The 14,326-nt window shown below is 46.9% G+C and overlaps 1 protein-coding gene across 1 annotated transcript; it reads left to right on the top strand.

Moving 5' to 3' along the window:
* The first annotated feature begins 10,421 nt into the window (after nucleotides 1-10,421).
* On the top strand, nucleotides 10,422-13,029 carry LOC100844423 (RAP domain-containing protein, chloroplastic). The gene is made up of 3 exons (XM_024454763.1): nucleotides 10,422-12,185; nucleotides 12,301-12,383; nucleotides 12,796-13,029. Exons 1-3 carry the CDS (start codon nucleotides 10,496-10,498, stop codon nucleotides 12,865-12,867), a joined length of 1,845 nt encoding a protein of 614 aa, XP_024310531.1. The 5' UTR covers nucleotides 10,422-10,495; the 3' UTR covers nucleotides 12,868-13,029.
* The last annotated feature ends 1,297 nt before the right edge of the window (nucleotides 13,030-14,326 follow it).

The raw sequence follows: 14,326 nt of genomic DNA, 5'->3' as shown, positions 1-14,326 counted from the left end.
TTTATTTTAAATAGATATATGGCCCTAAAGGCATTTATAGGGCAAATGTATTTTTACATATTTTATTTTGAGGGAAAACTACTCCCAAAAGTTGAATCATGGTGGAATATGATTTTAGAAATTTTTTGGGATTTATTTGGACCAATTTGGAGTTCAAACTCAAAAGATATCAAAGAAATGAGAAAAACAGAAAAAGAAAAGGTCTAAAAAAAAAGAAGGGTAAACCGGACCGGCCCGGCCACTTTGGGCCGAACCGGCCCAGTCCGACCGCACGCGCGCCCGCCCCGCCCGCCTGGCCGCCCCCCGCGCGCGCCCGCACCCGCTGACAGGTGGGGACCACCTGTCAGGGGCTTCTTCCCCGGAAGGAAAGCGGCCGCGCCGCCGCCGCGATTCCCGGCCGCCGTCCCCGCACGCCCGCCGCCGCAATCTCCTCCTCCGGCCTTCCATTTTCATGCCCGAGCACGCCTTTATAACCCCCGCGACCCCCTCTCCTTTTCCCCCCCATTTTCCCTCGCTCGCACGCCGCCAGGCCGCCGGAATCCCTCGCCGGAGCCGCACCCGTGCCGCCGCGTCTTCTTCGACCTAGGCGACGACCCGCGCCGCCGGAGCCCACGCCGACCGCGCCCCCATCTCCGCCGTGCCGCGCCGCGCCTCCCCGTTGCTTCCCCGTCGCGCCCACGTCGCCGGAGCACCCCGCGCCGCCGCGCCCGTGCCCGCGCCGCCGTCTCCTCCGTCTCCGGTGACCGCCGCCCGGTAAGAAACCCTAGCCCCTCGTCCGTCGGATCTAGATCGATGGCTAGGATTAGATCACTTATAAAACGAACCGGTACGCACTGTGGAGCGTCCGATCTTTATAAGTTAGATCTAACGGCTCGGATTTATTTATAAACGGAACCGGTACCGTCCAATAATAACGCGCCACGTGGCCCCTGGTTTATAAAATGAGAATGTAATTTTAATCCCCCGGAATAATTAAATGGTCTTTTTACAGATAGGCCCCTGTTATTTCAAATGATCATAACTTTAAATCTGTTTGGCCAAATTTAGTGATCCACACCTTTTTGGAATCCTTAGGAAGTGTAGAATCTTTTGGCACTGTCCAATTTCAAATTTGAATACTTAAATCACATTCAAATTACAGATTAGGGTTTTATGCCATTTAAATCATAACTAATTATTTAGAAGTCCTTTTTGAATGAAACCAGTGCTCAAAAATTTGTTTTATTGTCCTCTGTCCAATGGGGCAGAGAAATAAATATTTTGAATTAAATTGTTTTGCAGATGCAAATAAAACCTCATTTTAGGATTTAAACCCTAGCTTTTGCTTTTGTTTAAAAACTCTAATCACATGTGCTTAATTATCAATGCTTTGGTGTGTTTAAAATAAACCAAAACTCATGTCACATGATTTGTATTGCATCATGGCATATATTCTTTGTTTGTATGGTGTGTTTATGTATGTGTATGTTTGCTTGATTGTATAGTTTTCTCGGAGAGCGAACAGTGTGATTGCGAATAGTGTTTGAATACCAACTACTATCAAGGCAAGTTCACTTTGATCATTCACCTATTACTTTATTATGCACTAGATTTTATTAGTTGTATTGTTAGGATTATTATTGTACCTATGCTAGCTATGATCTCTCCTAGTAGTATAGGACACCTTTGCCATTTCCTCACCACCAATTGCCATCGTAGTAGTGATACGCTATGCTATGATAATATACGAGGACGGTATTATTACAATGTGATACTATTGAATTACAAATATAGTTTTCCTAGTGTATGGCAAAACAAGTAATTCAATGAACCGTCCTGGGTGGGCTGCTTTGAGGAAGTGGAGATGTATGCGGCGTCAGGTCCATTTCTATGGGTCCATTTCTTTGAGTCGTCTCGCCATTTCTATGGGAGCGCCTGCGTTGCAACCGAGGAATGCCACCCGGGGTAACCAGAGACTAGACTAGTTTCCTGTTTAGTAGCTTCCAGTACAACCACATGGTATTATGGCCTCTGCCAGGATGGATGTAAGAAATATGAACCCGGATCCAAGGTGACATCGGTATGTAGCAGTGTAGGTGGGGGCGCGTCCCTCAGGTGGTCTGGGGGATTATGTTCTGAAAATTCCTGTAGTCGATGCCGTTGCTACTCTACCCTGAGGACAACAAGGGATTAACACGTCGATTTCTTGTGGGTAAAGTGTACCACCTCTCGAGAGTGTCAAACTAAGTACTTAGCCGTGTCCCCGGTTACGGACAATTATGAGCAACTAGATATTGGAGCTGTAAGGAAGGTCTCACTCATTCAAATTTCCTAATAAAATGAATAGATTGAACTGGGTAGGAGCATTGATGTTTCTACTCAATGTGCCTAGGTTAATAGGAGCATGGGTGTTTCTACCCCGTGTCCAATAGAATTCAAAACTATTTGTCTAAAAATGGTAAGATTTGAATAATGATACTTTTATGCAAAATGGCCAAACCCCACTTAGCCAAACTATGCATGTACTTGGTAGGTCCTTTATAACTCTGGTGAGCTTGCCAATACATTCAAATGTATTGACCACGTAGTGGCTGCAATTAATAATGCAGGTGAAACTGACGAAGAGTGAGGTTCGTCGATATTTCTCTAGGTCATGTGCTTACATTCCAACATGCTCTCTCCTCTGGGAGTAGATGAGGCCCTTTTTCTCTACTTTTCCGCTGCAGCTTCGTGATACTTTGTTATCATGGTTTTGAACATTATTTGTTTATGCTGGCCTAGGAGGTCATGCAAGTTTGTAAGTACAATTTCAGTTCTGGATGATACGATGTAATAAAGTACTTTTGACCTTTGTATCTTGGTATTACATCTTGAACTGTGTGTGCTAGTGAGTCGATCCAGGGACTAGCACAAGTAAGCACAGAGATCGAACCCTTGGTGAAGGGGGATCGCTTCACCATATCAAAATATGGACACATATCAAATTCATCACCAGGATTTATTGGAAGAACGTGGGCATGACTCAGGTCAAGTTCTGGATAGTGGATCTTCACAAATGAGAGCGCAATCTTGGCTCCCCTCACCAGTTGGAGTCAAAGTTGCTCCTTGATGGCCATCCCATTCTGGAATTTCTGCATCAACGCTCCAAGAGTCGGAGGAACATCCTTCAGCGGCCAAAGGGACTGATAAATCAATACCAGCGCGTCTCTGCACAAACCAAAGTACTGCCGGACTTGCTCAACTCGAACTTTGAGTAGCGCTAAATCATGACCCCTCGCTCGATCTGACCATAAAGAGGAGCGGTCATCTGTATGTCGAGCATTGAGAACGCCATTCACTCGATCTTGCTCATCACGTGAGTCGAGTTGGAAGCCTGCGCGTGAAGCAGGTCATCATCTAAAGAAGTCAAGATGCTACTACGACTCGAAAGGAATAAGCTCTTACATTGGAGTCGATCACTGAAATCACGAAACTGCGAGAAGACCAGTTCCTCCCGATCTGCAGCTGCCTTCACTTTGCTCCGGGCAATCTGGATCTCAGCGGTGGAATTCCGCGCCCGTGTCACGGCATCCTTGGCCAGAGCCTCAGCATCTCTCAGGCGTCTCCGCAAAAATTCCAGTTCACTTCTGGCCTTTTCTAGAGCTGAAGAGTCATTCACCCCTTTCGGCTGCGGAGTCCTCACCATGTGAGTCGCACTCGCTGGAGCCATGGAAGGCGCTGACTCCGTGCCTACTGGAGGAGTCGACGTGTCCCGCGCCGGAGTCTCCTTGGTCGACTCTTTGACTATCGAAGGACTCAGCGCAGGGTCGGCCATCTGCGAAAGGAAAAATGCACTCACATACTGCAGCGATCGAAGAAATCACGACAAGGATTTTCTGGGCTATCATAGCAAAGCATAGTGACGAAGGGTTAACTTCAGCAATGCCCATGTTGGTGAGCTTTAGACCAAGGGAAGAGTCACGCAACGTGTGTGCCGGCGACTCCGTCGGCTAACAAGGACACGGGAGACACGATTTATCCAGGTTCAGGGCCCTCGGAAGGTAATACCCCTACGTCCTGCTTGTCTGATATTGATATTGATGGAGAGATTACAAGGGAGCCGCGGAGGCTATGGTGCACAGATTGGATCTGGCAAAGGAGTCTCGGCGACTCTGTAGATCTAGGGTTCTACTTGGAGATGGGTGTATGCGGGAGGCTTGTCCCTTCTATCGTCGTGGACGATGGCTTGTGTGTAGGCTATGGTTGTGGATGTCTTGTCCTTGTTTCTTGGCTCCCCCCTCCTGGTCCTTTATATATGGAGGACTCCAGGTCTCAGGGAGAATCCAAGTCCATTACAATGATGAGATATGCTATGTTTTAAGCTTCCTTATCTCGAGTCGTCGAGTTTGGCATGTTGACTCCAGGAGTTGTAGTCGTTCACCTCATGGACCCGGTGGTGGGCCATGATGGGTATCCTCGAGTCAAGTACGTGATTAGTCATAACCACGTCAGTAGCCCCCAAGTGCCTAGTTGAGTCGTAGACTTGAGTAGGGACTTCATAGAGACTTCATCCATCTTGAATCGAGCCAGTTGCAGCTGATGGACTTGTTGGCTTGGTAGTGCGTCAAGTTGATGCTTGTACTTCAAATGATGAAGGATTGACTCGTAAAGAGTGCTTGAGTCAAGTTGACGTTTGCGCTTCAAATGATGAAGGATTGACTTCATAAAGAACCCTTGAATTGAGTCACTACGTGTGACAAAGAGTAGCTGAGAAGCCATCGATTCGGAAGTGCATCGAATCCTTGATTGAATTTTGAGTTGAATCACTACGTATGACGATGAGCAGCTAAGAAGCCATTGATTCGGAAGTGCATCGAATCCTTGATTGAAGCTTGAGTCGTAGGGATAATGCATAATATGTCTGGAATTCTCATTGAGTCGAATCCAATTAATTGCACTGGGCAAAAGCTCCTTCAGGCTCGAGTCCTCGGGCTCGAACCTGGCAACTGGCGAGGTTCGACTCAGCCCATGGGGTCTTACGGAGTCAAACTCCAGTTTGACGTTTCATGTACTCGACTTGTGTGTGAGGAGTCATGATTTTAATGCTGTGAGCACAACTGATAGTACGCAGCTGATGCGTTTCCTGGCTCATTAGAGAACCCATGCATCATCACGTGATGAACGTGAATGAAGGATAAGTCCCGCAGAGGGTATTTACCAGATAATGTGCAATTGATGCATATTCAGGCCTAGTAATAGGACGTATCTTCACACGATGAGTGTGGTATGTAGGGAGTGATCCCTGAGTCGAAACTTTCTAGATAGACGCAGTTGATGCGTATCTAGGCTTGATAACAAGTCTTATCTTCACACAATGAGTGTGGATTATAGGGAATGATCCTTGAGTCGAAGCTTTCCTCGCCAGTCTCCAGTCGAGGAGGTCCAGCCGCCACTCGGCGCAACAGGTCTTCATTAGCACCGTGCGTGAGAGCTAGCAGAAATATCGACTCAACTCCTGCAATGTTCTGAGTGCGATAATAGTTCCCCAAAGGACCGGGTAGCAACTCGAAGAGATCAATAAGCTCTGCCAACGACTCCGGGATCGGTTGGCTTAGGAGCATCTTCCTCACAAGGCTGGACAGCAGCCTTGTTAACTGGCGCAGCCTGCTCTTGGCCTCAGCATTCACGGCCTCGACTGCCTCTAGGGTCTCAGATATTGGTCTCCTCCTTGGATTGAACTAAGCCTTGGCATTTGGGTCGAGTGCTCCTATACAAAAGGACAATGCTCCGAAGTTTCATCAACAAACAAGAAACTGAGTTTCAATTACAACTTACCAGCAACGGAACGTATTGCACTGTCAATGCGATCACTCCACCGACCCTCTCGCTCTTTCTCTGCAGCGAGTTGGGAGTTGGCGGCTTTCTTCGCCTGAAGCTCTTCGGCTGCCAATTTGTCTTCCAACCTCTTGGATGACTCTGCCGTCACAACAAATACCAAGTATTGGTGTCAGCAATTCTTCGACTCAAGAAGCAAAACTGCCATGTGCTAACTCAGCTTTGGCAGCCAAACACTCGCTTTGGCACTTATTGAATTCTGCTTGAATACGGTCGCGATCGGCCTTCATCGCCTCGAATTGATCGATAAACTCCATCATGGAGGAAACTATCGGCTGCAAATTACATTGGAGTCATCTTCTTTGACTCTTACTCCCGTCGGCAGGACAAACAAAAAAAAACTCTCGTCATACGTAAAAGCTTACGTGGCGGATTGAGGAGGATACACCAGTTGATGTGGTCGCCTCAGTATTCTTTAATTGAGCCTGAGGTTGAGTCAATGTGCCTGGTTGACTCCCTCCGCTCGTCCCCAGTGGACTCTCTTCTTCCATTGCCCTTATGTGGCATGTTGAGGATGACGGGTCAGTTGAGTCCATCGCCTCAACATCTTTTAGCTGAGCTTGAGGTTGAGTCGACTCGTCATGTCGACTCCCTCCGCTCATCCTCGGTGGACTCCTTTGAGTCGCTGCCCCATGGGAGGCAGAAGAACATGAGGCCTTCGGGTCCGATTCCACAAGAGCATCAACTTGAGTTGCAATCTTGTTACCCGCCGCGACTGGGGCACTGGAATCATTTTTCAGCAATAAGAAGACTAATGAAGAACAGAGTCAGAATTTAGTGAAGGCCAAATTAAAAGTTGCTTGCCTGCTTCGAGCGACATTGGCAATGAGGCTATAGCGGCGCCTGGCGACAGGCCTGCACGTCCTTACCCTCTTCAATTGATCAGACGCCTCAGCAGGAGACACCTCTCGGGTGCGCTTATGGCTTGGCTCCGTGCCAGCATCCTCCCGTCCAAGCGTCTCAGAAACAAGGTGCCCGGCTTCACCACCCATCTCATGCGTTGCATTTCCCTTTCTAGAACTCGTCTCTTGGCTCAACTGCCTCTGAGAGTCAATTTCGGGATTTGTCACTTCCTGCAAGCAACATGGATTTCAGAAAGCAATTCAGTCACAAGGATTCTACTCCAAGGCACCCAACACGGTTCTATTCCAAGAGAGCACTCGCATAGCGTAATGAAACACGCGACATGCATGAAGAAAGCAAGAAGAAAAGTCGTGGATTTGCAGCCCGTATGCTAGCAACTTCCCGAGCAAGAACCCATGAACGGGAAAAGGGAGCCTCCGGATGATAAAGGGGTAAAATAATATCCTTTCCCCAAGCAAAGGGACCTGGGATTACCTCCTCTCCGAAGAGGCGAACCCGATCTTGGACCAACAATCCTTCTTCTTCAATGGCGGCGATCTGATCGTGATTTGCCTTCACCGCCGCCCGTCCGCCTGAGGTGTGCGCGGTGCTCGCATCGGAATTAGCGGCTATCTCCTTGTTCTTCTCCATCTCCCCACGCTTAGCCGAATCTAATCTCACTTGCGATCAGTCAAGTTCGAGCTATGGGTGCTAGGGCGTGAGGGCGAGAGGAAGGAGAAGGGTAAAACTGATTTACCCCTAGACTTCTTAAACTGGGTTAATCTTTGAATCCGGGCCACACGATTTTAATTCGTGGCCACGCGTCCCGCATCTATTAGAATGCGGAGAGACGAGTGTGGAAAAACAACCGCCCGCCTTCTGGGCTCGAGGATCAAGGAGGCCATCATTATGCCTCATTTACCGCGCATTGGGCGGTCATTTCTCCACTGACGCACGTCAACAGTACCCCTAGCTGTCAGGCTAGACTGCGCCCGGGTCATTTTAGGGTGACTCTCCAAATTCACAAGGTACGTCGCCCGTGACGATTTTTACCTAGCATTACTTCTTCGACTCGACAGTCGATTCTATTATCTGTTCACACAGCACTTCGACTCATGATCAAGTCAATTGATTCTCGAGTCATCACCTTCGACTCCATACAGTCGAAAAACTCGTTACATACTACCAAAAAGGGTTGCATCTGCTGCGTAAAACACCCACTATGCCATGTCCATGACATGCGAGTCGATTGTTCATAATCGAAAAAACCTTTGAGTCATACCCGCTGTGAGTAAGCACTCAAAGCTACGCTCATTGCGTACAACTGAGTCTCCGGGATCCAATCGTTGAGCCTGAAGTCGCACCAGCTGCGTCTCTTCAGTCGATAAATGCTCATTGCGTACAATTGAGTCTCCAGGATCTAATCCTTGAGCCTGAAGTCGCACCAGCTGCGTCACTTCAGTTAATATGCGCTCATTGCGTACTAATAAGTCTCTAGGGTCTTACCCTTGAGCTTGGAGCCGCACCAGCTGCGCAACTCTAGTTTATCCATGCTCATTGAATGAAGGTAAGTCCCTTCGTTGGGCCTGGAGCCGCACCAGCTGCGTGACTCTAGTTTATCCATGCTCATTGCATGAAGGTAAGCCCCTTTAATGGGCCTGGAGTCGCACTAGCTGCGATACTCTAGTTTATCCGTACTCATAAGACCCGTGGATCATCTACTGGGCCTAGAACCGTACCAGCTGCGTTGTTCTAGTAATCCACACTCATTGTGTGAAGATAAGTCCTGTTATCAGGCCTAGATACGCATCAACTGCGTCTATCTAGAAAGCTTCGACTCAGTGATCATTCCCTATAATCCACACTCATTGTGTGAAGATGAGACTTGTTATCAAGCCTAGATACGCATCAACTGCGTCTATCTAGAAAGCTTCGATTTAGGGATCACTCCCTACATACCACACTCATGTGTGAAGATTAGTCCCATTGCTGGGCCTGGATATGCATCAACTGCACATTATTCAGTAAATACCCGCCACGGGACTTTTCTTTCATTCACGTTCATCACGTGACGACTCAAGGGTTCTCTAATGAGCCAAGAAACGCACCAGCGGCGTACTCTCAATTAAGCTCACAGCTTTAAAGTCATGACTCCTCACATACGAGTCGAGTACGTGAAACGTCAAAATTGGAGTTCGACTCCGTAAGACCCCATGGGCTGAGTCGAGCCTCGCTAGTTGCCAGGTTCGAGCCTAGGGACTCGAGCCTGAAGGAGCTAATATAGCCTTTGCCCTAGCGCAATTAGCTGGATTCGACTCAACAAGAATTCCAAGCATATTATGCATTATCCCTACGACTCAAGCTTCAATCAAAGATTCGATGCACTTCTGAATCAATGGCTTCTTAGCTACTCATCGTCATACATAGTGACTGGACTCAAGCACTCTGTATGAATCAATCCTTCATCATTTGGAGTACAAGCATCAACTCAAGACTCAAGCACTCTTTACAAGTCAATCCTTCATCATTTGAAGTACAAGCATCAACTCGACGCACTACCGAGCCAACAAGTCCATCTGCTGGAACTGGCTCGATTCAAGATGGATGAAATCTTTATGAAGTCCCTACTCGAGTCTACAACTCAACTAGGCACTTGGGGGCTACTGACGTGGTTATGACTAATCACGTACTCAACTCAAGGATTCGATGGCCCACCACAGGGTCCATGAGGTGAACGACTACAACTCCTGGAGTCAACATGCCAATCTCGACGACTCGAGATAAGGAAGTTTTAAACATAGCATATCTCATCATTGTAATGGGCTTGGACTCTCCCTGAGACCTGGACTCCTGCACATATAAAGGACCAGGAGGGGGGAGCCAAGTACGAGAACCCCCATACACGACAACCCTTGCCAACATCCACGACGACAGAAGGGACAAGCCTCCCGCAAACATCCATCTCCACGTAGAAACCTAGATCTATAGAGTCGCCGAGACTCCTTCTGCCAAATCCAATCTGCGCACCATAGCCTCCGTGGCTCCTTTGTAATCTCTCCATCAATATCAAGATCAGACAAGCAAGACGTAGGGGTATTACCTTCCGAGGACCCTGAACCTAGGTAAAATCGTGTCCCCTGTGTCCTTGTTAGCCGACGGAGTCGCCGATACACACGCTACGTAACTCTTCCCTGGTCTAAAGCTCATCAACATGGGCATTGCCGAAGTTAACCCTTCGTCGGTCGCACTAGCATGCTATCAGTATGCACAAGACCTTCGCGCTAGAGCCAAGGCGTATGTCGCAGGACACACTCCATCCAAGGGTTCTCCCTCCAAAAACAACAAGAGAATGACGCCGCCCTCGTCCGAGCCAAGTCCGAATTTCCGTCCAAAGAATTAGACCGCAAGGCACAAAGGTGGATCGAGCCTCCTCGACGACACCACCGAGAAATAGCTTTCCTTAACTGAAATTTAACCTAGAGAACATGTATATGATAAGCCCGAAGGTTCCAAAACATGCAAACTTCAGAGGTCATTTATGGAGTTAAGAAGTTGGAATCTTGGCTTCACTTGAGTGGGTTGGGGCGAATTGCAAAGAGGCTTTCCCTTTAGGAGAAAAAAAGGTTGAAGCTCATCTTTTTTTGGGGCCAAAAATTGAAGCTCAAAATTTATGTGAGCCGTGATTTTTTTTTTGTTGAGAACCGATGACAGGTAGTAGGTGCAGAGAAGAAGACTGTCCGTTTGCAAGGAAAGTAAAGAAAAAGAAAAGCCCATCCATCCTGAGCTGAGACGCTGAGAAATGGCGGCGCCCGTCGACGCCGCCTCCTCCTTCCAGCCCAAACTTGGTTTCCTCCTCGTACGTCGCCCGCCGCAAGCTCTCCTCCTCCTGCCACGGCTCGCCCACACAATCCCTAACCTCGCCGTCAACCCTTGCCGCGCCTCCGTCAAAGAGGACGATGCCACGCCGCAGTGGCAGCTTGACTTCTTGGGGCCTCATCCTCAGCCGCGGCCTGACGAGGAGGAGGACGACGACCCGCTCCCCGCCGAGAGCACCGACTGGTGCGTCCGCGCGCGACGTTCCGCGCTGCGGTCCATCGAGGCAAGGGGCCTCTCGCCCTCGCTCCAGCGGATGGTCTCCCCTCCCAAGAAAATTAGCAACAACAAGAAGAGGAAGAAGCAGAAGAAAATTCTCGACAAGAAGAAGAAGAAGAATGATGAGCTCACAGATGAAGAAGACGAGATGGATAGTGATGCGGTGCCGGACGACCTCGACCACAGAGTCGCGCAGCTTGCTGACGGCGTGTTCGACGAAAAGCGCCAGCGGAACAGGGAGCTCTTCATCCAGACGCTTTCCAGCTTCTCTGCTGCGCAGCCCTCCAACAGGAGCAAAGAGGTGTCCCTGAACAGGGACATCGTCCAGGCTCGTACCGCCGAGGAGGTGCTCGCGCTCACAGCCGAGGTCATGGCAGCTGTCGCCAAAGGTCTCAGCCCGTCGCCACTCACGCCGCTCAACATCGCCACTGCTCTCCACCGCATTGCCAAGAACATGGAGACCGTGTCCATGACACAGACGCACCGACTCGCCTTTGCGCGGCAAAGGGACATGTCCATGCTTGTGGGCCTGGCAATGCTGTCCCTGCCGGAATGCTCGCCTCAGGGTGTGTCTAACATTTCCTGGGCCTTGTCCAAGATTGGGGGTGACTTGCTCTACTTGCCGGAAATGGATAGGATTGCTAAGGTGGCCATCTCCAAGGTTGATGATTTCAACGCACAGAATGTTGCCAATGTTGCTGGAGCATTTGCTTCCATGCGCCAATCAGCACCAGCCCTTTTCTTAGCGTTGGCCCAGAGAGCAGCACAGCTAGTATACACCTTCAAGGAGCAAGAGCTTGCTCAATTCTTGTGGGGATGTGCTTCTCTTAATGAGTGCCCCTATCCTTTGCTTGATGCACTTGATGCTGCCTTTCAGGATGGCCTTGTGTCAGACATGCGGCAGACCTCTGCCAAAGACGCTTCAAGTGGAGAAGATGTTAGCAATGCTCATGCGCTCAGCTTTAGCCGAGATCAGCTTGGCAATATTGCTTGGTCCTATACTGTCCTTGGGCAAATCGACCGCCAGTTCTTCTCACATATCTGGAAAACTCTGAAGCAATATGAAGAGCAACGAGTCTCGGATCAGTACAGAGAAGATATAATGTTCGCATCACAGGTTTATCTTGCAAATCAGTCTGTAAAGCTTGAGTACCCACATCTTGATTTTGCCTTAAGAGGCGATCTTGAAGAGAAAATAACAAAAGCGGGGAAGAGCAAACGGTTCAATCAGAAGACAACTTCCTCGTTTCAAAAGGAGGTTGGTCATCTTCTATATATTACGGGGCATGAGTGGATTAGAGAATATACAGTAGATGGTTATACTCTTGATGCGGTGCTAGTTGATGAGAAGGTTGCACTTGAGATTGATGGAACAACACACTTCTCAAGGAATTTAGGTATGGTCTATTGATGTGCCATTTATGAAAGAGTAACAGGCTGTCCATTTTCTTGTTTTCCTACTTGAGGAAGTCTCAAAGGAGAAACTAATGCAGATGTGTACTTCTTTTGCAGGCACACCATTAGGCCACACAGCACTTAAAAGGCGTTACATAACCACTGCTGGATGGAAGTTGGTTTCCCTGTCCCATCAAGAGGCAAGTCAAGCAGTAGGAGAGTAACCATTAGTAAATATTCTAAATTCATTGTTTAATCTGTTGATGGTTCACAATTTTCTTAGTACTCGTGAGTGATATTTCCAGAGTTACATATGCCAGTCTGAAATCAACATGCACCCATTATAAATTGATATCTAAAGCCATTTGCTCGAATGCACCATGCATTTGTTTTCTCATGTACTTTCTCTACCATTCAAGGTTATCTATTCTCATACGAGCTTTTGAAAAAAAAAATACTTGTTCAGTTGTTCTACACTTTGAACTTTCAGGATATTTGACATGCCTCGTCTTTATCATTAGTTTTTTTTAGTCCCTTGAATAGGTGAAAAATATTTGTTTCAAGACTTTGAATGATAAGATATTAAGGATTTGTTTTCCTTGACAATAACAGTGGGAGGAGCTTCAAGGAGAGTCTGAGCAAATGGAGTATCTGAGGAGAATTTTAGGCATTGATGCAGAATAAGTTCAACAGAATAGCTTATCAGATGGAGCATAAATTGTGCCAGTTTTCTTGTTCTGATAACTGCTACAAAATAATTGTTCATTTTAGTTGGTCTTGCACAGAAGCGCATACGTTTTCTGTTCAATTTGCAAGGTGAATTACATGTTTTTTTTGCTTCGCCCATATGCGTGTGCTCTGTCAGGAATTGCAGCACTCATCTTCTAGACTTGCTCACAACTCCTTGTGATACATTCATACAGTCCTTGTGAGGTTCAAAAAGGTATGATGATAGACCCCTTTCTCTACCACCTTTTAAATTTCCGAACTGCCCTTTTTCTGTTTTCTCATCCAGTTATCCTGAAATAAAACCAGATGTCTACTCCGATTTTTCTCTTTGTTTAAGCGAATGTTATTTGTGTTTTCCCATCATTATTTTGTTATGAATTTTCTTGAAAATGATCATAGTATCGGATCCAGTTATGATAACTTTAATCAAGTTTCAAGGTGCACATCTTGTCATTCACAGACTTACGCTGCACAAAGCCATGTGATGATGACTGCGTCAAATATCACCTAATGGGTCAGACTGAAACATCTTTTTCCACTTAACTCCTTTGGAATTAGACTCTTTTGATGAAATAAGCAAACATTGAAGAAGAGATTAAAGGGAATGCAAGAAAACCAAAACCCATCATGGGCAAATTGGTTGTGATAAAACCCAAAGTAGTTCTAGAAATGATGCAACTATTTTGTTTTCTCGGTTTTTTCAAACACTGTATCTCTCGACATCTCCAAATTGTGAATGAAGAGGCAATTTACATTCACACTTTATTGGCTCATGTAGTAAAACCAAGTCCAACAATGGGAATTTGCTGCAATTTTTTTATAAGTTTTGTAGACCAGCATGATCTTAGTTGTGTTCGTAAATTATGCATACACAGTGAATGCCATCTGTATTTCTAAAATATCACAATTTCACATTTTACTTGCAAACCATGCTTATAAACTACAGTTCAATGCTTATGTACATGATATCATCTGTTAAATTATAGCTTGCATGTGTATGGCTTAAACAGTAAAAGTGGATTAGGTGCCGGTAGCATTTTACCGCAGTGATGCAGATAGATATAGTAAAGGATAAAGGGTATTCTGTCCTTGGTATAAGTTTAGTAATTTCCATAGTTCCTAATACCATGCACGAGCTACTTCATGATCTAAAAAATGTTGATAAACATATCTCAAAGGGAGGAAGAGTTCACCTGCACGGGCACTGTATATCCTGAGAAAAGGGTTTTGCAAGGCGAAGTAGATAGATGATAAATAGGAGTGAGAGATCAGAGATGTCACATGTCAGGAATATACCGAAGTATGCGGAAGTTCAATATTGTGAAGAATAAAGTGTAGAAGAACCAGAAGAACTTGTAGGCTATCTATGAAAAACCAACAGCTGGTGTACCATACAAATGGTATCTCAACAACT

The sequence above is a fragment of the Brachypodium distachyon genome, chromosome 4, assembly GCF_000005505.3.
Source record: "Brachypodium distachyon strain Bd21 chromosome 4, Brachypodium_distachyon_v3.0, whole genome shotgun sequence".
Classification (NCBI taxonomy): domain Eukaryota; kingdom Viridiplantae; phylum Streptophyta; class Magnoliopsida; order Poales; family Poaceae; genus Brachypodium; species Brachypodium distachyon.
Note: the sequence above shows the minus strand (reverse complement) of the source record. Positions and strands in the feature narration are given on the sequence as shown.